Source organism: Drosophila grimshawi, unplaced genomic scaffold, assembly GCF_018153295.1.
Source record: "Drosophila grimshawi isolate 15287-2541.00 unplaced genomic scaffold, ASM1815329v1 contig_848, whole genome shotgun sequence".
NCBI classification, from domain to species: domain Eukaryota; kingdom Metazoa; phylum Arthropoda; class Insecta; order Diptera; family Drosophilidae; genus Drosophila; species Drosophila grimshawi.
In genome coordinates, this window is record NW_025063692.1 from 9,950,001 (window position 1) to 9,975,799 (window position 25,799).

The window sequence follows — 25,799 nt, forward strand, 5'->3', positions numbered from 1 at the left end:
CGTTGCCGTTTGTCGTGTTATCATTTTAGTTGCTGGCTGACTGGCTGCATGGCGTGTTGTTTGCACGCGCAGCGTTGGAGCTCCAACGATTTGGTTTTGGTGTCTGGGCTGAGTCTGGGGTGGCCCCAGGCGATGGTAATCGGCTTCAGTTCATTTTCATTTAAATGGAATTAAATGTGGTAAATGATGAAATCAAAGCTGAACACAGTTCTCGCCCACCCAGCCAACTCAACTCCCCCCACCTCCCGCATACAATGACACATTAGCATGTGTTTGTATGTATGTATGTATGTATGTATGTATGTATGTATGTAGTCATCGTCGTCGTCGTGGTGAGTTAATGTGGTGAAGGTAAGTGTGCTGCTACGGGCGAGTTAACGAGACGAAAACAATGCCAACGAGTCTCCGGCGAGAGACCGTGACAACAGGGCAGACAGGCAGCTTGCGCGCGTTAAAGAAAGCAAGTATAGCAATACAGTGTATGTGTGTACGTACAATAAATAAATAATTTGAAATGTACACACAACAAAGCACAAAAAAAGAAAAACAAAACTCAGCCATAAAAATTGAAATGGCTGACTGTCAGTCGGGCGAAAAAGAAAAAAAAAACAGTCCAGTAATAAAATCTCATCGAAACTGAGATTCGATATTCGAGGGAAAGAACAGGCGCACAGCGACAACAGTACAGCGACGATTGCCAATTGCAGTCGTCGCCCGGCACGGAACAGAGCGTGAGCGGCATAGAGCACGACGACACACACACAACAGAAAAAAATCGATAAACTTTGAGCTGATAAGCAGGCAGCAGGCAGGCAAGAAACCAAAGCCAACTTCAAACGCAACCAGACTAAAGAGAAAACCAACCAACCATTTGTCGGACAGAGTCCGATCCCGAACCCACGCAGCCAGGGAACAGACAACAGAGACACAGCCCCACTACCAGCACCGCCGCGCAGAGTAAAATCTGGCGGTTGGCGTTACCTGACGCGCGCGTGTAACCGCCAATTTAACAGGCAACCAGGCAGCGCAGCAGGCAGCGCTGCGACGTCAACAGATTCTCAACAGTCAACCGGCCGGCCCAACCGCAGTACAAATGTTTTTTCTATTGCAATGCAGCGAACGAACGAAAGAGCGAACGAGAGAGAGAGACTTGTTTGAGAGCGCCGCAAGCAAACAGGGTTGTCGAAGTGCTCAAATGCCGTTGGCATATTAAGTAAGCACTAAATAAGCGCCATAAGTGAGTCTGGTTCACTAACTGCCAGAGTTGTTTAAATAGGTACACATAAAAATCTCATATTTATTCTTAATGCACGCAACGCGAAGATATGTGTTGTACATTTTGGATTTATCTGCATTCAGATTAATTTAGTTGAACTTATAGTTTGGAACTCGGCAGCCCTAAAATTTAATGGCGCAATTTCATGCGCTCTTCTATGTTGTTTACGCTCTTATTCGCTCTCCCTCTCGCGCTCTGGTTCGCTCTCTTTCTTTCTCTCTCTTGCTTTTTAGAAATGCATGCTTGAAGAGACGTTTTTATATTTCGGTCAGCTTAGCAAGTGGTTCTCGTTATATCGATATAATTTTTGCTTGCTGTTTAACAGCTGCTCTTAACATTTACATATATATTTTTGTTTGTACCATTTTAAATTGAAATACATGACAAGTTGAAACTGCTCTTTAATGGAAACCCCATTCACATTATCCACCAACGCGAACACGAACACAGTGTAAACGAAACGAAATACATAAAACAAGCAAGCAGGGCACACAATATTTACCTACACACTGTTTATGAGCACAATTTTGTTGTATGGCGCGTATGCCAAATGCTAGGTGTTGAGAAAAGGCGAGCAGGCAAACTGACGACTCAAATGCGAATTACCATCATCGTTGTCAGAGCGACCGAATACCAAATACCGAACTCCCTCACACCCCCTGTCCTTACACAATCGAGTACCGAGAACCAGCAATAGGCAAAGCGGACTACGAATGGTGAACACACACACACACACATAAGCGTGTATGTAAATGTAACTATTTTTTTGTATACATACAAATGTACTCAATATAACGGGCATATTGCGACACATTTAAAAGTTAAGGTGAACCAATTTGCCAATTGGAAAAATGAGCTTATGGAAGAGTACTCGTTGAAAGCAAAGTACGATGACAACAACTAAAGTATGTATGTCTGTATGTATGTATCCACGTTATGCAAATGATGTTAAATTGGATGTTATCATTATATTCTTATCGTGAATTGCCACTCTCACAGTGATGAGATTAAAACTATATATAACATGTGAAAACTGTAATTGTAAATGTCTAAAACGAAACAACAACAGTTAATGCAAAATAGCTAGAGTTCGTGTGCTTTTGATATAACAGTAATCACTAGAATTTGAGAAATTTAAAGTAAATTGAATTTTCGTTGTACTCTTCGTATGGTGTGAATGAATAATTGTGTATTTACTATGCTGTCATTTAATATGCTAAAGTCTTGTGGTGAGGTTAAGACACTTAGGCAATCCTTACTGTACAAATATTGAAACTAAGCTTCGCATTACAATTTAGCGCCCCCAAGCGGCCTGTTAAACAATAAACAACCGCAGCCGTAGCCACAGCAGCGGCAGCAGCAGCAACAACAACAGGAATCGTCGCGCTTGCTCTTTTTCATGCGCTCTGCAAATCGTTAAACTAAGTGTGTTGTGTGTGTGTGTGTGTGTGAGTATTGCTTGCTGATGTTTCTGTTGTGGTTTTCTCGTGGTGTGTCGCACGTTTTAAAGAAATTTTTATTTTGTTACATTTCAATGATAATAATATTGCTGTTGTTGTTTTTGTTCGTTGTTTTTTTTTTTTTGCTGATGTTGAAAGTTTGTAGTGTTATTGTGCTTGGGGAGCTTGTCGGTCAGCGACGTCAATAACATTGCGGCCAGCGTCGCTGCAATGACGCTGCAGTCTACAGAATGTAACAGGCGCACAGCAGCAATAGCATAGAAAGACTCCGTTACGACCAAAAAAAAGAAGAAAAAAAGCTCAGCAACAGCGAGAGACCAGCGACGAGAGACAAACGAGACAACGACACCGCCAGAGAGCAGAGGAGAGTGAGAAAAAAACGAGGGAGAGCGAGAAATAACGAGAGAGCGAGAGAGAGAGAGCGAGAGCGACATATAAAGCGCTCGTTGGCTCTCGCGCATGTGTCAGTGTTGCTGTTGTTGCAGCTGCTGTTAGTTTTCTTCTGACTTGCTTTTTGTTCTTTCCTGTTGTTTTTTCTCTTTTTTTTTTTTATATCACCACGAAAATTTGTGTAATAGCCGTTTTTGGATATTTCTGCTTTTTTTTTTTTGTTTAATTTTTGCAAAACTTATTAGAAAATGTAATTAGAGATTAGCTCACCGATTTCCCGGCGCTGACAATGCGACTCAAGTCGCTGGCGTATCTTTTGCTGCGCATTCCCGTGCGTAACAACAACAACGACGACGACGACGACGATGGCGAACTGCGATAGATAGATAATATAATAACTTATGTGTGTAGTAGCTGCTGCTACTCGCTGACTGCCTGCCCGATTGCCTGACTGACTGTCAGACTGCCAGACAGCCAGACGGACTGCCAGCCTGCGCAAAGAGCAAACAAAGCAAAGCAGAGCAGAGCAGAGCAACGCAGTGCTGCAAAAGGGGGTCGCGCGCGTCGGCTGTCGTTTGTCGGTTCGTTGTTGGATTGGAGGCTTATTATTAAAGCAGCTGTTGCAAATGCGACGAGCGGCAGATGAAAACCATCACTTCCGGAGGCGCTTCAAGTACTGAGGAATGTTGTATATACATGAGGTGTGTATGTGTGTGCGCGCACCAGTCAGCCAGCCAGCTAGCTAGCCAGCCAGCCAGCCAGCAAGCAAGCGAGCAATAGCAGCGACAGCAAAGCTGTCGACGTCAACGTTAACAGCAGCAGCACCAGCAGCAGCAGCAGCAGCAATAGAAAACGAAAAAAAATCAACAAACTCAACACAGCGAATGAGCCACGCAAAATAAAAGGAAAAGCAGCTTGGCAAAGCACAGCCAAAGTAATGCGCAGCGTGAAAGAGAGGAGCTAACAAGAGGTGGGAAGAGAAGTGGGGGGAGTCGTGTAAAGGAGTGAATTGCCAGTACATATATAGCTCTAAAGAGAGACTGTATGTGTGTGTGTGTGTGTGAGTGCATGATGAAATGGTTGAATGCCTGAAGGCGCACTAGCTCAACTCAACTCTCGTTTGAAAATAAGGACCTGGCCTCTGACTGTGACGGTGACTGTCCATGTATGTATGTATATATGTGTGTGTGTATGTATATATGTGTGTATGTATGTATATATGTGTGTATGTATATATGTATGTATGTATATATGTATGTATGTATGTATGTATGTGTGTGTATGTATGTATGTGTGTGTATGTATGTTTGTATGTGTGTGTGTGTATGCATGTATGTATGTATGTGTGTATGTATGTGTGTGTATGTATGTATGTGTGTGTATGTATGTATGTGTGTGTATGTATGTATGTGTGTGTATGTATGTATGTGTGTGTGTGTATGTATGTATGTGTGTGTATGTATGTATGTATGTGTGTGTATGTATGTATGTATGCATGTGTGCTTGTTTGCAGGCAAATGTTAATGTTGGTCTGGGTCGGGATTCTGTTGCAACTGAATCATCAGCATTTGAGTCACAATTACAATCCAGTTCTAGAATCAATCGCGAACACAAACACACACACACACATACACACACACATACACACACCAACACACACACATATACAGGAAGGTGCATTTATCAATAAAAATGTACCGAATAAACTGGTTCTGAAACTTTGCCTGTCTCCCCATATCTCTTTCTCTCTACCTCTTTCCCCCTTTTTCCTCATTCTCTCGCTCTTGCTCTCTCTCTCTCTCTCTCTCTCTCTCTCTCACACTCTCTTTCTCACTCTCTCGCTCTTGTTCTTTGCAGTCAAGTCAAGTCGGATTAGAACTAACACACAGCATGATAAAAAAAAATTAAAAAGAAAACCTCAAAAGTGGTTAAGTATGAATGTGAAGCGCAGGCAAATGCTTGACTGGTAGATACCCTATACGAAAGTAGCGAAAAAAAGTCAGAATAAGCTAAGAATAAGATCTAAAATGTTAGCTTTTATTGCTATTAATAATCGAGAAATGAGCACTGATATATTTCAAATGTGATCTCTTTAGCTCGACTCGATGATCATCTAATTATATATGCGGAATATATATATATATATATATATATATATATATATATATATATATATATATATAAGTATATATCTTCCATACTTTCTTTCGCAAGCTGAATAAATTTACTCGAATCCTGTGAAAAGGGGAACAAATACAAAATAGTTTTCAAGATTTGAATTTTTTTTATTTATTACAGGAAGCGATTATGAAGAAATAAATTTGCAACATTTTCTGATCTGCATCTGATCAGATTCTATGTCCGATTAACTCTTGAGTTTCAGGGACAGCATAAAATTAAAGAGAGCTTTAATGTATATGGAGAGAGGGAGAGAGATAGAAGATCAGAGAGTGAGAGAAAGATATATGGAGCATCAGAGATATATATTTATATGGAGAATCAGTGAGAGAGAGGTAGAGAGGATAGGGTAAAAGCCAGACGATTTTGAAAATGTCCCACTTGTTGCTGCTGCTTGACATAGATAAGATATCCCTTACACACACAGAGAGACACACACACACACACACACACACACATAGACACACACACACCTAAGCTATGACTAGTAAGTATTGAAAGTATTGTGGATTGGTGGATAATATTTACCAGTAGATTTCTAAGTATCATACTCCACGCACAAGAACTGAACAGAGCCGAAAGCCCGTGAGACTATCGATGTGAACGACGGACGCGACAAACTGCCAAAGCCAAAGTTAATGATGATAAGGATAACAACGATGAGGACGACGAGGACGAGGACGAGGACGAGGACGAGGACGACGATGAGGACGAGGACAATGATGATGGCGAGTGTCTCCCGAGTGCTACAGATGGCGAGAGACAGAGCCAGAGCCAGAGCCAGAGCCAGAGAGAGCGAGAAAAAAAGAGAGGGGGAGAGAGGGAGAGAGAGAGAGAAAGAGAGAGAGTGCTTGAGAGAGTGTGGTTGTTGCTAAGGTGACTGGACAAAGTCTGAAACTCGTCTGCTGCAAGTCCAATCGCTAAATGGCTATATGGGGTAAATTTGTGGGCGGTGACAGCAGAGTGGATGGCGGGAGGGGGGTGGAGGGAGGGTAGGTGGGTGGGTGGGTGGTTGTCGGGGGTGGTCTAGCCAGGGTCTAGGCCGTGCTCGGTTTTCGTAACGATACACTGAGGCTGAGGCACCGACGACGAGCCTTCAAGTGGCAAAAGTGGTAACGCAATCCGATACAATATTGCAAGCACACAAACACACACACAATGCCTGGAAATATATATGTATATGTATGTGTGTGTGTGTGCAATATAGAAGGGGTATAAGCCAGGTTAAAAGGCGGCTGACAACGTTTTTCGGGGTTGCTTGGTTGGGTTGGTTGTGTTGGCTGCTTGCTGGTGTGGCAGGCAACAACGGTTCGCTTTTTGGTCGGCTGCTCGTTGCTGTGCCGCCGGCTGCCTGAGTTATATGGTCTAAATAGCAACAGAACACGAGACGAGGCAAGACGAGTTTGGTGGGAGGTGTAGGGGGGGGGTGGTGGTGTTGAGGTGAGGTGAGCTGAGCGAAACAGCGCGACAATGCGTATTTTTGGGAGATTGTACCTTTAATAAAATACACGACGACGACGACGACGACGACGATGACGAGGACAACAACCAGGAATATTGGAAGTTTCTGCTTCGGGTTTGAGGCAAGCGCAGCCGCCGGGACTGCATATGCAACATGCAACCGAACGCAGGCAAATGCAGCACAAAAAACCAAAAAAAAATGTTGATATGAAATGCTGATAATGCCGTTAGTTATGTGAGAAGCTGCAACTGCATCAGCAAGATGCAACACAAAACGAGATGGCAGCAGCAGAAAAAGTGAGAGGAAACTAGAGCTGCAAATGGTTATAGAGAGAGAGAGAGAGAGGGAGAGAGAGACAAAGAGAGAGACACAGAGAGAGAGATATAACGAGAGGGAGAGAGTGCTTCGCATTGTGTAAAAATAATAACAAAAAACAGAAGCAAGAGGAATAAAAAAAAACCATTGGTTTGGCTGGCAACACGCAACTGCAACCAAACAGCAGCAGCAACAACAATCAAACAGAAGCGAAAAGAAAAACAGCAAAAGGCAAATAAAACTGAAAACCTGAGGCTAATGAAGTGCAAAAAGGGTTGCTCGGCCGCTAAGTAAGTTTATGCAACAAGGCGAGAGTCCTTGCCACACAAAAAAAAGGAAGCAAAGCACATGAAAGAAAGGAAAACTGCAACACCAGCAGCAGCAACAGCAGCAGCGGCAACGCCAGAGCGAGATGGCTAGATTGGTAGGCATGCAGCGCTCGCTTAAGGATTCATTTGCTTTTTCTTTTGAAGGGGGCAGCGGGGGTGGGGGAGGGGTTTGCTCCCTAATAATACGCACTGTATGCTGCAAGCTTAGAGCTCGCTGCAAGTGCCGCCCCCCTCCCACACTCGACTGCTGGGTGTGTTGCCAGCAGTGGCCAGGTGCTGCAATATGTGGCATGCCTGGTGTTGCCTGCCTGCTTGGCCTGGCCTGCCCTGTCCTGCCTGCCTGGCCTGCTTGGCCCGCCTGTTGTGTGTGTTTGAGTGCGGTTGCTGCACAAGTGTATAACGGGAATTCATTTCAATGCGGTTGCCGCTGACCCAGGCAAATAGGCGAAGAGTTCACCTAACGTAATACGTTCGCATTGCTAACGTTACGTTACGTTACGTTACGTAATAAGGTAGCGAAATTCTGCTTATTTTGTTTATTGAAAGAAATTTGCATTTCTTCTTAAAGCCTGAAATCAGTTTAACGCCTTTAGTTTCTCACTTGATTTGACAAGTTTCTTTTCGAAACTGCATTGAAAAAGAAAAGTATTTTAAAAAAAAAGTTGTTAAACTTTATATTCAATTTTTTTTTAGTTTAAAGTTCGAGTTTGACGGGGCAAGCTAAGGTGGAATTCATGCAGAAAATGTTGCAAAAAGTCACTCATTACACATGCAAATTGTTGGTGTTGCAAGTGCGCAGAGTGCACCAAAAATGATTGAACATGTTTTAGGTTTTGCCAGTTGTAGTAATTATTATAATTGTTATTACTTTGAATTGCAACAAGCTTACATGGCAATTGTGTGTGTGTGTGTGTGTGTGTATGCCTGTGTGTGTGTGTGTGTGTGTATGCGTGACATGAATGTGATGCATGATGCGCGCGCGCTGCAGCTGAAAAACATTGCACGTTGCCAATGACGACGACGACGACGACGACGACAATGGCGATGGCGATGGCGATGACGATGACGATGAGGACAACAATGGGAATGGAATGGAAGGCTTCGGGTTTTTGGCCAAAACGCGAATAACGGGACTACCGGATAATGGTCGTCGGGTCGGCGGCAGCCGCCGCCTTTCAATCAGGCACGTGCTCTTGCCACGGATGTTGCCAAATCGTGGAAAATTTTCGGCAAGCACAATTTTCCGAGGGCATAACAACGAGATGGCGACGACATTCTCGATTCTCGCATTTTTCGTGTGTTGCTCTCGTTGTTGTTGTTGCTGTTGTTGTTGCTGTTGTTGCTGTTGTTGCCGTTGTTGTTGTCTGGTTTGTTAATACCCCAAAAATACCGGGGCTCGCTGGATGCTGCCCGGGACTTTGGCTTATTGTTCACACCCACCCACACCCACACACCCACACATACCCACACACACACACACACACACACAAAGATACGAGGCAATTGCTTGCATTTTGCATCGACAGATGGCGCTCCAACTGCAATTTCTTTCCATTTTTTACTTCTATTTTTTTTTTCTTGTTGAGGGTTGGTGCAGACAGAGATGGAGATAACTGAAGAAACACATACACCCACATATATATATATATACATAGATATAGAAAAAGATAATAATAAAGCCTACACGACAAAGTGCGGACGTCAGCAAGAGCAACGCGAACTGAGAATTGAATCTCATTTGGCTAATAAGTTGTGGCAACCTCAAAAGCGCAAAGTGCTTTCCAGCAACGAATAGTGAGCGACGAGAAACGAGAAACGATTTAACAAGCGATTTGATGGCTAATTGCATTTAAGCTTTCCATGGTTACCTCAATTGATATATTGTATATATCCCTTTTATGGATATATTAGTTATCTGGATATGCTTCACACAACAATTGTCGAGTCGAGGAAAAAAACGTTAAACATTTTTCAGCTGGCTATTTATAACCTACTCCCATATATATATATTCACTTACTTTCTATATATACTACTTTTTATTTATGTATTTATCTATATTATATACATAGTCCATCTAATGTTAAATTATATTTAATTTCTTTGCAACTTTTCGGCATTCAAATTTGGAATATAGATTCTCGTATACCCAGCGCAGATCAAGTACTTTATTTTATCGATAACTGGCTTCGTTTCTCGATTATCGATATATTTAAATTTCCATTAGCAATAAATGCTACAATTTTCTAATCAATACATTGATCAACTAGGCAAATTTCATCAAGATCGGATAAGAAATACCCAAGTGATAGTCGAAAATATATTCTCATATATTTGCCAATAAAACTAGAATATTTTTAACAACTGGGTTCAGGGTCTATCGTTGTCGAGCTGACTCGACTACAGAACTCTTACTTGTTATCATTACAGAGGATGCTATAATTTGGTCACGTTTGATAGGCTTTGGTCGTCGATCAGCATAACTATCTCCTATCTACAAGTAAAGTCGTTAAATGATCTTGAAAATTTTTGGGCTCTGCTGGAAAATAACATCCGGAATCACAGCATATCAAGTAAAGTTTAAACAAATTGGCATTTAAACATTTTGCGTTTGTTTCCTTGTTTAAATTTGATAGCACTTTCAATTTTTTGCTAGATCAGATCTGAGGCACTGTAGATAGATAGATAGTTAGATAGATGGATAGATAGATAGATGGATAGAAAGATAGATGGATAGATAAACATACTTATATATTTGCTAAAGTTAAAAAGGAGCTTCTGACTCAACATGGGTCAAGGACATCAAAGAAATCAAAACATTTTCCATAGATGAGAAATGCTGAGAGACAGACATAAAATGAGTTGGAATTTTGTCTTGAGTTGCAGTCACAGTTGAAGTTTGTTGGCGCTGCTGGCCGAGACATTCTCTCGCATGGAATTCAATTCAATTCAATTGTTGTGCGGCGCTTGTCATTGGGAAGCGAACACAGTCCCTTGACCAAAATGCTAATCGAATGGCAGCTGTGCTGCTCTGCTCTGCCTCTGCACAGCTCTCTGCTGCCAGCTCTCAGAGCTCTGCTGCTGCTGCTGGTTTGCTGATTTATGTATACTCAAAACTAAAACTAAGCGCACGGATTGCACACTGGAAAAGGCCAGAGGAGGGGGTAAGAGCAGTGGTTGAGCAGGCAGGCAGGCAGGCAAGCAGGCAGGCAGTGGCAGTGGCAGTGGACACGAGCACGAATATTAGGAATAGGAATAGGAAAGGGTAGCACAAAGCCAAAAATGCTAAAGCGGTGAGGGGAGGGGGGAGCAAGGGAACAGGGGCAAAGCGGGTTTTGGGCCATTGCATTGGAAACTGATGATGCTGCTGCTGCTGTTGTTGTTGCTGTTGTATGTGTGTGTCTGTGTGTGTGTGTGTGTGGTAATAGACACAAAACCGACCAAAGCGAGGCGGCTCTCTAGTTTCAGACCCTTAGCTGCCTCTTGTTATTGCTATTGTTGTTGTTGTTGTTGTGGTTGCTGTTGCTGTTGGAAACTAACGTACAACAACATTTGCTAAATACACACTGGAAATGGCTCCAGAATGGCCCAGAATCACCCCTTTCAGCCCCCTTCACGAAGCATATGCATTGGAAAACTAAACCCAACCGATTTCAGCGGGAAATGCCGCGTCGTCGACCACAGTGGCTGTTGCTGTTGCTGTTGCTATTGCTGTTGCTGCTGCTATTGCTGCTGCTGTTGCTGTCACCGTTGACGTCAACTTCACCGTCAACGCCGACGCTGACAGCGTCCGCTGTCTGTATATATATATATATATATATATAATATTTGATTTTTACTTTATTTTGCTTTGCTTTGCCTTCATCTGCAACGACGACAATCCACAATCGACCCACCCATTTTAGTTTGACCGCCCACAAAAACTAAGCGAGGCGCCACACAAAAAATAACAAATTGCAAAAAAAAAAACGAAACGAAACGAAAAATTTGGCGTTTGGCGAGTTTTGTTTGGGTAGGTGAAAAAGGGTCCATTGGCTGTGATTCTGGTTCGTGTTCTACTAGCCAACTGCTCGAAGAGTTACACACTCACACAAGATAATTAAAATGGAATTTAATGCATGGTTGACTATGAAATACCCTGTGAAATGTCACTTGGCATTTTCTAAAGAGTTTTTAGTTAAAGTTTAAAATGTGATATGAAATAATGTTGATGTTGATGAAAAATATATATTAGAGATTTATGAAAGCCTTAAATGAATGCTTGCACAAACTTGGCTTAGATATTTTGCTTTGACGATGCCATAACTCGATTAAACATATAAATTTCAAATTCGTAAATTAATTAATATTTTTATATTAATATTAATATATATTATTATAATATATATCAAATACTGTGCAGCTCTCGCAACACATCACAGATCCTCCTTCTAAGATTACGAAACATTCTAAATAAAGTTCCATTAAAAATAATTAATATTTAACTTGTCTTGGCTGAAATTGCTCTTCAATTTAAGTAAGCCTACAATTTATATAAAATTAAATAATATATACATTTCACAAGAGTTCTTTAATCTTTACTGTTAATACTATTTATCATTTAATTGATAAACAAGTTCTTTGCCTTGCAACGACAGTTTATTCATATTTTTAAATAAATTGTTCAACGTTCTGTTGGCATTCATATTTCGCAGACTATTTACAAGATTTGAATGTATAAATTTCTATATAAATAAATAGAAAATATATAGAAAAATATATATATAGATAAGGAGACTTGAATATCAATCTATGGTTTGTCATGGTCAATTAAGAATTTTTGTGGATATTTTAAGAAGTATATAAAAAATGTATAATTATGTTTTTCATATCAGTTCCAAACACGCTCACCAAATCCAAGGGCTCAACCTGTTTTTTGCCCTACAACGCCCTTTTTAGCAAACAAAGCAACAGCTTTTTGTTGTTGTTGCTGCTGTTGTTGTTGTTGTTCTTGTTGTTGTTGCAAAGAGTTAATTTTCGTGTAGTCTCCTTTCATTGGTTGGCTGCAAATTGGTTCTAGTTGTTTAGTTGTTCAAGCGCAACTCACCTGCAACGAAAGAATAAAGACACAGAGAAAGAGAGAAAGAGAGAGTAAGTGAAAAATGCAAAAATGTAAATACAATAAGTAAGGACAAAAGTTATAGAAAAAAAAAAAGTTTTGTGGCAAGTTGCAAGTTGCAAAACAATTGCCAAACGAAACAAGCTGCTCGAATGAAAATGCACAATTGATCCTAAGCTGTATCCGCTCTCACAACAAATGTGTGTGTGTGTGTGTGTGTGTGTGTGTGTGTATGTTGTTTTTTTTTTTTTTTTTTTTTTTTTTTGTTGTGTGTGTGTGTGTGTGTGTTTACAACATAACTCACAAATCAAAACTTTGCTGAAAGTGCAGGCCAAAGCTGCTGCTGCTGCAGTTGCTGTTGTTGTTGCTGGTTGTTGTTGCTGGTAGTTTTAGCCTCTACACATGGCCAGCATCAGCAGCAGCAACAACAACAACAACAACAGTAGCAGCAGCAGCAGCAGCAGCAGCACATACATAACTAATAGATACATAAAGCCGTATCTTTTGGGTGAATGAACTGTAATGAGAATGTGAACCTAGGCACAGCACAAGCAGCAGCAGCAACAGCAGCAGCAACAGCAGCAGCAGCACTCACTGAGATGTTGAAAATCGCAACGCAAAGTGCGCAATTGAAACTGCTTTTGTTGTTGCTTTTGTTGTTGTTGTTGCTGTTGTTGTTGTTGTTGCTGTTGCTGTGAGGCAACTCGACAACAACAGCAAACTGACCGACCAACAACGAAACGCGACAAAACAGCGAGCATAAAACAAACGAATGCAAAAATCAAAAGCAAGCCGAATGACGCTTAAAGGGTGTTGCATGAGCGAGGGAGAGAGAGAGAGAGAGAGGCAGACAGAGAGGGAGAAGTAGGTGGGGGAAAGGGGGAGTATCATATCTCTATTGTATACATATAGCCAGTTGCTGCGATTAAATGACCAACAACAACAACAGCGAACAGACAACAATCCGTGCTGAGATTGCAGCAGGTAGAGAAAACAACCAAGCCGAAAAAAAACAAACAAAAAAAATACAAATAATAAAAAAACAACAACAACAATAATAATAAATTGAACTTATTTCAGATCTAAGACGCTGTTGCAACTTACTATTTGACTAAGAAAAATCGTGTTGTGATTTATAATTTACAATTAACTAGGCGCAATCAATCAGGCGCCATCAATCAGGCCCCATTAATCATCCATCAAGTTGACCAAATAAAAAAGTTAACGAAAGATATGTAAGAAACTATCAAATCTATATACACATTTATCTCAAAGATATCAAAACATTTAAGCCACAATTCGGTTAACCATGTTAACCATGCTCAAGTCAAATCCCAAACAGTAAAAAGAAAAATTGATCAAGTTAGTTAAAAAAAATAAACTTTATTGTGAGTTGCAATCTCAGATCTGACACGATTCTAGCTTTATAATATTTTATATATATTTGGCCAAATTCATTGTGCAACGTTTTGCGTGAAGTGAATTATGAAACTAGACTTTGGTGGACAATGGGAGACTTTACAGAGAAAAGCTGTCAATAAGCGAGCGAACCTGCTACGATGATCAAATGTCAAATATCAAATATATATATTCTATGTATATAAACATTTGGTTTGTAATAACACTTTATTTGTTTTTCGCATATATTCGAAAATTTGTTGGCAATAATTCATAATTTTTATGACGGATTAAAGTATTCAACTTCAACTCCATCAAGCGTCGAAACATATTTATAAAAATGCAGAAGATGAGCTATCATTGCAGATATATATCTATATATATATATATAACAAAGAAATGCAGAAAAGTGTACTAAAAGTAGGCGTGGTCTCCTTGCATATGCAAATATGCCACACACCGCAAAATGCTAAAATGCACTAGTAGCAGTGCCTATGGCAGGGAGGAGGGAGGAGGAGGAGGGGTGGAAGGATTCTATTGCATGTAAGGGGAACAGAATCGGTCGGAATCGGGCCTCTCGTCGAGTAACATATTGCTGAAGTGCACGCAACGCTGGTTTGCCGAAACAAAGTGAAAGAAAAAGCAAAACGGAGCTGGCGGTGCAGGGGAGGCTGCGAGGGCGACGGCGACGGCGAGGGGTGTGGCAATTGGGGCGTTGCGGCTGCATAGGGGGTTAAGTGCAAAAGTTGCACAACAAAAATTTAATTTTTAATTTGCTTGCATAGCGCACAAGAAACGCAGCACAAAACGGAAACGAAAATACAAAAAAAAAAAAGAGACCCACAAAGAGAGAACTAAGAGCAAACTGAGCAAAATTGCGATAGAGGGCGCGACTGTTGGGTGACGTAGGTAAGCAAGGGGAAGAGGGCAGGGGGAGGAGGGAAGGGACTGGCGAGAGAAAAAAGAAACGACGAAAAGTTGACGTCTATGAATAAAGCAAAGAAAACAAACAAGAACAAGAACAGAACAACAATTGCGAATGACGAAAATGAGGCGAAACGCAAGCCAGAAATATATAAATATATATATATTTTTTACATTGCAGCACACACACACACACGCAGTAGATGCGAATGGGTGTGAATATGTGTGTATATCAACTTCGATATTTTGATATACTTTCTGTACTCCGTACTCCCAGCGCACTTTGTTGCCAACCCAAAAGTTGAGTTTGCAAAGCTTTGAGTTGAGTTTCATTCGCTCGATATTCGTGTGTGTGTGGTGTGTGTGTGTGTGGTGTGTGTGTGGTGTGTGTGTGGTGTGTGTGTGGTGTGTGTGTGGTGTGTGTCTGCTTTGCGGTGCCCCTGGCATGGAGTGCATGTCAAGTGCTGTTCCCAAAAAAATATGTAGTAAATAAGTCGCTTAATCGACATTTGCTGAATATACCCTGTAATCAGCTGCAAAGAAAAAAAATCCTGCAAAAGTATTGTGTGTTTGATTCAATATTTGTTACACATTTTATATATATATATATATTATATATGCTTGCGACAGGTTGCCAATCTATTCAGTTCGTCCATCATTTTATAGTTTACCATTTATAACCATCATCAGGCAAACAAAGTTATGGGAAATGCTCTAACAAGCTGACCAAATATAAAAGCTGAATTCAATTACAAGAAAAACAATCAAATCTATATATATATATATATCGAAAATATAATATATATATATTCTCTTTATGTAATTTGAGCGAGGAATAGGCAAAAGTTACCAACAAGTCAGAGGCTAACCACAAATCCAAATCGAAAAGCAGACTCTGAATAAATAGATAGCAGAAAGGAAACCGACGAATAAATATGTTGATAATAATATTTAATGAACAAAATAAAATGCAATTTTATACACAAAAGGCTGGCATAATGTTGTAGCAGGAAATGAATGGCAACAGGAAAGGTGGCAGAGACACAGAGACAAGAAATGGGGACACAAGCGTATTGTGGCATAGAAAAATAGACAATTGATCTGGAGAGAGCAGCAGCAGCAGCAGCAGCAGATCTCAGGCAAGCCAAATGTCTCAAATGGCAGCCATAATCAAAAGCGATTTAAGCAAACAATAACCATGACGAAGGATAAACTTGGAATTAATCAGGGTGTCATCAAACCGAAAAGAATTTTGATTCCGATTCCGTTTCCGTTTCTGGTGCATAAATTAAATAAAATTACAAAATAAACGGATCTTGGAGAATAGAAGAGCTGGAGCAATGTTCTACAAAGAGTGCACACATTACGTATACGTAATGTGAAACATAAGCCAAGCCAGAACGCAGCTCAAAGGGAAATGAAAAACGTTGCGTTCTCAATGACAAAATGAGGTTATTTTTTTAATGGACATATGACTTACATAAGTATATATATATGTATATATATATATATGTATATATATATATATGTATATATATATATATGTATATATATATATATGTATATATATATATATGTATATATATATATATGTATATATATAAACACTTATAAACAGTCGCAGTCGCAGCTGCATCTGCATCAGAGGCCAGCAATTGGAATAAGCCGCGGGCTTATATACACACACAGATATAATACAGATGTAACTATGTGGCAAACTACTACTACGACTACTAATGAAAATGCGTTGCCAAATACCCAGAGCAAGCAAGCAAGCAACCAACACACACACAGAGAGACACATGTAGACACATTGGCGAGGACTGGCGGCAAAGCCAAGTCAACATTGGATCCCTAAAACGCGGCCCGACAAGTTGCGGCTCTTATGCAAGTTGAACGGGCCAAAAAGGTTGACACAGCGACTAACTGAGTGAAACACCCAAGCCGAACACTTGCCAACTCCCAAAGCACCCCTTACACCCACGCCCACTTATAGTCGAGCAAACGCTTAACACAACGCACCGTGGTTCAAACATCAATGAAAATTTCCAAACTTTTTCTTTACATTACTTTCACAGCTAGTATTATTTAATTTATAATTAAAAATTTACAATTTACAATTTCAATGTTATTTCAAAATAAATAATATAAAATATACAAAGGCATCCAACAAAGCTACACTCAGAAAAAACAACATCCTGAAAACTAGAAAAATGTTTTTGTTTTTATTTTTTTAATCATTTCTAATTATACGAAAACAGAGGCTTTTTTTTAATAGAAAATAAATGTTTTTCTTAATTAGAGAAAATGTTGCTTAAAAGTAGAAGTGCAAACAGTTATTTTTCGAGAAAAAAAATCATTTCTGAAACTCAGAAAATTGTAATGAAAACTCCTCTGGCGACTGCTAAATTATTGGAATTGTTTTATATTTATATTTGCGAAATCTTCCTTAAAAAAATAAACCTAACTTTGAATATATGCTTTTTGTATTATATGAGACGAGTTGGCCCTGGCAAGGTGTGGTTGTTTTTTGCGAGTGTAGAAAGTGTATTCGGCATTTAACTGAGCAAGCAGTGTGCACATTGAATGCCAACCCACCAACAACATCCTCCCAGCCCCACCCACTCCTAGACCCTTTGCCGCCGCGTCAAGCTAGCCTTTGACCAGAACGATGTTTTAGTGTTTCACTGTTTGAGTGTGCACCAGTGGCAGCAGCAGATGCCACACACACACACATAGAACGCAGTGCGTCCAGCATGAAGGCGTGGTACAAACAGATGGCGAGCAGCGGGAGTCTTTTTGGGGGAAGGGGAATGAAGGGGTGGGAGAGGGGGGAGGGGCAGGGGGTGGGGGGAGGTGGTATAAATTGCTATAGTCACAAAGAGTAGACATTAAAGGAGAAACCGAGACACAAACATCCTCCAGCTCCAGTGCCAGCTCCAAAGTTGGGACTCTCATTGCCGCTGCTGCAGTGGAAGGGGAAGGGAAACAGCTTTGTGGCAGACTTAACACAGCGTTTGGCTGACGAGTGTGTGTGTGTGTGTGTGTGTGGGCGGATAGGGGTGAGCTCGAAGAGGTGATTGTAGGCCGATACTGTCACGAAGCATGCCCACTTCGCTGATGGCGCCTCGCGTTTGCATATAACAGTAACTGTCGCATTGTATAACATATGATTATATATATATATATATATCTGTGTATGTGTATATATATGTGTGTGTGTGTGTGTATATAACAGTTGGCAAGGTAACAACAACAACAACAATAAAAACAACCACAGCCGAATGACAGTCAAATTAAACTAGAAACCAAATATCGTCAAGAGTTTAAAATTAATTCAACATACAATATACATATATATATATATATATATATATATATATATATATATATGTGTGTGTGTGTGCACACGCACACTAACCAAATGCAATTATATTAAATTGCAAGCTCGAAACTGACATAATGCATAAATTATAATGAGATGATTATATATACATATTTGCATAGCATAGATGGATCTGTGTATGTATGTATGTGTACATATCTATGCACTAACCACACACATACACACATATATATATATATATATATATATATATATATATATATAGATATATCTACTTGCCACATACTTAACGCAGATTTGTCTAATCCAATACAACTTGTCTAATCTAATAGTTTGTGGGTTGTATATGTGTGTGTGTATCTATGTGTGTCTGTGTATCTATATGTGTGTGTGTGTATATATATATGTATTTCATTGTGTGTGTATAGCAGCTAAGCAAACAGCACAAATAACTAATGCTAAAGTTTTATTGTGTTGTGCTTATGCAGGTCGACAAAAATATTGTTTTCATCTCAAATTCAATTTTAATTAAATCAACAACAATTTCGATGCATTGATTATCAATACTGTTAATCTGTTAATCCTTGCATACTTTCGAATTTATTTAATTTACTCTTTAAGATGGTTTCAAAGGCAATCTACAAATTGTTGCAGTTCAGCTAGAAACCCATCCAAAATAAAATTTGTTTTGTTTTTTTTCCACTTAATTTCATGTAACCTTTGACTCGAATCGAGTAATCCAGATTAATATAGTTTATATTGTAGGTTTTTTACTTGCGTTTTCGCTGAGTGTATACAACGATAATTGAATATAATTTGCACAACTCATCAATTGTGGCCAAAAGTTGTGTGGCATCATTGAAAAACAATTGCTATGAACGGTTAACAGGTAACGGGGCCATCAACTTATATGCATGTATGCAATCATTTAATATCAACCCCAACCCCAACCCACGCCACCCCCTACAAGGCCATTTTGCAATCTGCCAACCCATGAAAATGGCATGATAGCGCCATCTAGCGTTCGTTTCGCCACGTTGGCCAAATGCAGTTTTGCGTGCGAAAAGTGCTAAATGAATTACACAAAGTGTGCGAGTGAAACACACACACACACAAGGGAGATGGGGGAGAGAAAGAGAGAGAGAAAGAAAGAGAGAGAGAGAGGGAGAGAGAGAGGGAGAGAGAGAGGGAGCGAGAGAGCAAGAGGTTGGGTGGTCAAGATTTGTGGGTGGCTGCCACCGCCTCCTGTGTATATACAGAAAGCAATGGAGCACACCCCACCCCTGCCCTGGAGCACTCTACTATTTGAACATCCCCACACACACACGCACACACACACACATACAAACATTCTCTAGTGAATTCTGCGAGTATATAAAAGCGGAAACATGCTCAAAATGCTTACATAAGCAGCGCGTGTATAGTGTGCACAACACTGGGCGCTAGCTATTGCGCAGGCCAGCTGCCCCATCCGCACCCCACGCCCCACCCCCAATCCACTCATCCACATTCAATTCACACACACACACACACACACACACATATGTATGTGTGGGAACTGCATACATTAAGCCGCAACAGCAACAGTAAATATTGAAAATTCCATATCCGTTTTGATGTCAACTCACGCGACAACAACAACAACAACAAGTATAACAAGCATCAGCAGCTGACAAACATAGCCCCAACACGCAACCCCTTACACCCCCCCCCCCCCCCATCAGCTACAGCATCTGCTGAATAAGTATAAAAAAGGCGGAAGAAAAAAAAGCAAAGCAAGTAAGAAGTTGCACCAGTCGAGAGAGCTCGACTTGCATATACCCAAGAGCCAAGAAAGGTTCACAGTTTGTACAGCTGATCTATCATTCGGATCTATATATTCTGGCTTTTATTGCAATTGATATTGCTAAAATGAAATCAACTTGAACCTATCGATATTTGGGGAAACGAAGACAGATATCGATAAAGATATCGATGCTATAAGCTGAAGTATATCCAGCTCTTAGTCTTTGAGAGATCCTCGCTGCTACTGCAGCTGATCCAAAATATATATATTTATATTATATTTATATATCCCTTCACAGATGCTTTCTTACTTTTGCCTGTTACATACTCTTTGGACAAGTGCATTATACCCTCTTCGAGCCATTTTCAATGGATTTGTGATATATAAAAAAAAAGGGCGCTATAAAAAAACAATAAAAATAAGAGCGTCACCATCGACATCCACAGGGACAAAAAAAAACTTATCGTCCCCTAGGGGGCGCCACTGGCATTGTGGTGGTACGTGGGGCCAGCCCCAATATCAATTCGCAAACCCTGCAAACCCACACACGAGGCAGTTTTTTCATTTGGTGTTGTGAATATGAAGAAATGCAATTATATCAATCATATCATATCAACTAACAAGCACTGTTGTACGGCAATAAGCAATGCGGCGTATACGCGATGCTTGGCTTGGATATGACGCATACGCACTCCGTTCCACAACAAGCAAAATAAAATAAAATCATTCGCCGCAAAAGATGTGAATTAAAATATATAGATAAAAAAACAGTTCTAATTGGCTATACTTTTGCTAAAATATACATTTTACTTTGATTTGAGTAAATGTTTCGATTTGACCCACATATGAACGTTGGCATACACACATATTTATTTATATATATAATCGAATCGATTGGGCAAATATTATTCTGCCAACTGTTAAAATCTGGCTTTATTTCTCATCAAATTTCAACGTGGATTTTCTCCTATTTTTTGGTCGCTTGTGACGAAATGTTAAAGAGCGAGAGGATATAAATGAGAGGGAATCAAAGTCAAACAGCTGAGCTTGACTCAGTCTCGCTCGCTCTCTCGCTCTATCTCTCTCGCTCTCAATCAGGTGCTGCAGCAGTGCAAGCTCTCTTCTGTTATGCTCCACATAACAGTAGCGGGCTCTGTTAAAGGCAACAGACGACGACGACTACTCTCTGAGGGCAGCAGCAAATTTTTGCATTTTAGGTCAGGTCGCCAATCTATGCAGCGCGTCGCTGTCGACGTCCACTGCTGATGGCTGCAGCGACGCATGACTAGTTTTTTTTTCCTTCTTGCTCTTGCTGGCTTCTATTTTTTCTCTAATTTTTTTTTTCCTTTTCCCACTGCTTGCGTCGCCCGCTAACAGCGTATGATTTTTAATGGCAAGTTCAATGAACTTGCGATTTTTTTTTTTGCTTCCACATTTTGTTGTTGTATTTGAAGTTTTTTTTAGTATTACACGAAGAAGACGAACGCCAGAAAAAGAGAAATTAGGTTTTCTTATTGCTGTTTAAGTTGTGTGTTGTGTGTGTTTTGTGAGTGTTGCTTTACTGCTGATGCTTCTTCTTCTTCTTTGCTGCTATTGCTTCCATTACATCTACTTCTTCAGCTTCTTCTGCTTCTGCTTACCAGTTACCAGTTTTAAATGGACATCTGTAATTTTTGCGAATGATTTTTACATATATTTATAATATTAATATTGTAAGCATGAATTATTCCGTTTTTTGTTTTCTTCTTTGTAGCACTTGCCATGCAATTAATCAACTTTTTAATAGCTGTATGATATTGGTATTCACATGTCTTTCAATTTAGATAAAGATTACACACACACATAAATATATACATATTTTCTTCTTTTCCTCGATCCGGTTTGAGGCTCAGAGCAATCCTACTTAGCTCTGATCTCTCTCGCTTTCTCACTCTCTCTCTCTCTCTTTATTTCTCTCGATTTTCTTCTTGCTTCTGCCACTTTCTCTCTGTCGCTCTTGCTTCCTTTCAGGCACCACTCTTCTGTCTGTCTCTTTTACTTTCTCTGCCCTCTCTCTCTCTATCTGCAAATGTCTTCATTGCTTATCATCCTGTCGCTCAATTCATTGCAAAATATGCATTTTCCAAACAAAAGCTGATCTGATTAATTTCCTCTCTCTCTCTCTCTCAATCTGTCTGCCCTGCTATGCACTGTTTCTTTACGTATATTTCGTTACGTTACGTATTTGTACTAACCTTAAAGCGACTTATTTTCCGTTGCTTTATGACGGGCATTTCTTTAAAGTGTGCGGTTCGTGTCTTCGCTAGCCGCTGGTTTATCTGCTTCTGTTGTTGTCGCTCCTGCTTCTTCTTCCTCTTCTTTTTCTGCTGCTTCTTTTTGCACTTTGTGTTTAATGAGCGTTTCTTTGTTACACTTGCCACTGCCACTTAAGGCATACATTTGTTTCATTTACTTTCGGGCAAACAACACAACACAACACAACACGAAACATGCACTGTAAAAATCATATGTTGTTTAAATGTTTACACTGTTTTCACACACACACACACACACACACACACACACACATACACACACACACGCACAACAACAACGAGCTGAGACTCCATTGAAGCGTGGCAATCAACTGACAACAAATGTAATGAAAACAGTGAAAAACTGAATGCAGTTGAGAAAAATGGAAAAAGACATTCATTGTTGTTGTTGTTGTTGTATTTGTTGCTGCTGTTGCAACTTGGAAAATCGCATCTAGTAACTAGTACAAACACACACACAAGGCAGGACGCCAAAAGGAGCAAAAAAGAGAGTATGAGAATGAGCGAGAGAGAGAGAGAGAGAACGAAAGAGAGAGAGAGAGAGAGAGAGAGAGACCGACTTCGTTTAACGTTTAACATTTTCTGTTTTCAGTTTTTCTTGCCACACTTGCCGGTGTCTGTGCTGTGCCTCTTTGGCCCGATCTTCGTTAAATGTATTTCGCTGAGCTTTGTGCAACAAACCAAAAAAGAAAAACGAACGAAACTAAACGAACAAAATTCGCACAAAACTCGTAGTAGCAACAACAACAACACCAAATCGCGTTGCCAAGTCACCAAAAGCAACAACAATAACAGCAACAACTTTGCATAACAATAATAAACTGATTAACCACCAAAGCGAGTGCGAAACCAACGCCAAACAGCCGTTAACTAGCCGGCCCACACACTAACATAACATACACACACACACACACATCCAAAAGAGTAACAACAGCGAAAAAAAACACGCTGTTAAAATATGGCTGCCAACAGCGACGACGACCTACGACTACGAACAGCGCAAGCAAGCAGCAGACAGCAAAAATAGCAGGCAGCAAGCAGTGCGCACTGTTGTGCATAGTATTGGTCTTTGTTGCTGTTGTTGTTGTTTTTGTTATCTTTTCGCAACTCTGTTGTTAGCCGGCAAAAGGTTGCAACGTCACTGTTAGCTGTTGGTAACATGCAGAGACCGCTGCCGCCGCAGACGACGCTGCTGATAGGCGCTGGCCTATTAATCGTTCTCTGTAAAAATAGGCGGGAGTGGGGCGAGGAGGGAGTGTCTATGAGTATGAAAACACATTTTCAAAATTTACATGGCTGCAAATTTGCCTTGATTTGCAAATGAAGTGAAATAATTTTTAAACGCCTGTATGAGGCGCACAGCAATGTAGTAGCAGCAACAGCAGCAGCTACTTAGCATAACAGCGCTATGTTAGTAAACAGTGCACTGCTTGCAGGCACAGTGGAGCGACAACAGCGCACAAATACTATTAAATAATCAACATTGCCAACAAGAAGTGTTTTCTGATAAAAAGAGTATTCATATTGATCAACATTCAATATCCAATGTTAAATGATTGAGAATTAATGGAATTAACTTCAATATTCGAATACAAACATTTAAATTCATTAAATTCTACTTATTATATAATACTTATTATATATATATACTTATAATAATAGTTACATTTTTTATTCATACTTATTTGTTCGAATATCGTACAAATATATGTATAAGTGTAAAATCGTACAATTCAAAACGATAAATTGATTAAATTCAAATTGAATTAAATTTGTGTTCGATTCCAGATCAAGTCTTAACTTGAAAGAGTTGAATTTGCTATTCACCACGCACGCACTCTTAGTTCACCATACATGCAGATACACATACACATACAAGCAACGCCTTGCAAATTTCGACGTCGACGTCATCGACAACCGAAGCTGGCTTATCAGCTGTTCTTTTGCTTTCATTTCTTCAAACGGCAAACGTACAGAGATGTGGCAGGCCCAAAAGCCCAAACAGACCAGTCCAGCTCAGCGCAAGCGTGAAAGGGAGGGATATATGCTGTGCATGCATGTTTGTATGTATTTATGTGTGCATGTTTGTATATGGAAAGTGCGAATGATGATAGGTTGGCAGAGAGAGAAAAAGAGAGAGAGAGAGAAACAGGAGCAGAGTGGGTGGAGATGGGCTTGTGTGTGCGTGTGTGTGTGTGCTGTGCACTGAGGAATATTGTGTATTGAAATCCATACATGCATATGTATGTATGTATGTGCTATGTAATGCTTGGTATTTGCCACGGCTTGTCACGAGACGAAGATGTTGACAACAACAACAGCAACAACCACGAGAAGAGTGTGAGTGAAGCGGTTTATTCTTAAACATGCTATACATATGTACATACATACATATATACACACACACACACTTACATATGCACATATGTATTACCAGCTTTCTTTTGTACGCTAATTTATTTGCTTATGTTGCTCGTGTATTTTTCTTTTCATCTCGTTCGCTTTGTTCAACAAACTCTGCCCATGCACGCGGACAACAACTACAACTACACCAGCAAACAGCAGCAAAGAGTAGATGACGAAAAGCAAGAAGAAGATGAGGAGGAGGAGGAGGAAGCAGCAAAGGGCATACCAAACTATGGGAAAAGCATCTTCCATCTTCATTTTCTGCACAAACTCCCCAAACCTCCACTCCACACCGTCGCTCCCCTCTTCTCCTCTTTCTCTCCACCATTCCCATCCCAACGACAACAACAACAACAAAAACAGCAACACATTCACAAAGTTAAAGTTGTGTGTAGCTGACAATTCCAAAGTGCAATAACCGTTTGGCCTGCCTGGGTCTTAACCCATGTTAGGCCCCCGTCCATATAATTATCCCCAACACAAGCTTTTAAAATGCAGCCAGTTTTGTAATATTGATTTTATGCCTAAACAGATTTTCGCTTTAGCAGAAAACACTTTCAAAATGGGTACTCAAATATAATATCATATATATATATATATAATATATCATTTATATAGGAAAACTTACCCGGACACCGATGAAACGCGCCTCGAGCAGCTCCTGTTTGCGCGGATTCAGCGAGGTTTGAAAATGATCCATTTTGTTCTGTTCGCTTGGGCTTCGCAATTTTGTTTTTCCAATATTTTGTTTTTTCTAATTTTTCTTTTACGATTTTATAGTTTTTGTTAGTCTTTGTGTCTTTTGTTTTTCTTTGTTTTTTTTTATTTTTATTTTATTTTTTTTTTTTTTTCAATTATTGATATTATTTATTGTTGATTTGATTTGAATGCAATTGAATCGCCCGAGCTGATCGTCCACAGCAATAGCAACAACAATTGTCAACGCCATCGCGATTTTCTTGCACTTATTAGCTGAAATTTTGTACGGTTTTATCTTGTTAGCATCACTTTTCAAATTATATAGCGCTTCCGGGGCGGGGTAGGGGAGGGTAGCAATCGATATGTGTAATTAATGCATTTGTTGTCGTGTGTTTGTAAATTAATTTGTTTCTCTATAG

At 40.0% G+C, this 25,799-nt stretch overlaps 1 protein-coding gene across 1 annotated transcript in view; it reads right to left on the reverse strand.

Annotated features, from left to right (window-relative positions):
• LOC6565958 (neurogenic protein mastermind) overlaps positions 1-25,427 on the reverse strand; it is an 87,729-nt gene extending 62,302 nt beyond the window's left edge. Inside the window, exon 1 of the mRNA XM_043216025.1 lies at positions 25,310-25,427. Coding sequence (XP_043071960.1) covers positions 25,310-25,381 — 72 coding nt within the window. The 5' untranslated portion in view covers positions 25,382-25,427. The remainder of the gene's footprint in view (positions 1-25,309) is intronic.
• Positions 25,428-25,799: the final 372 nt, after the last annotated feature.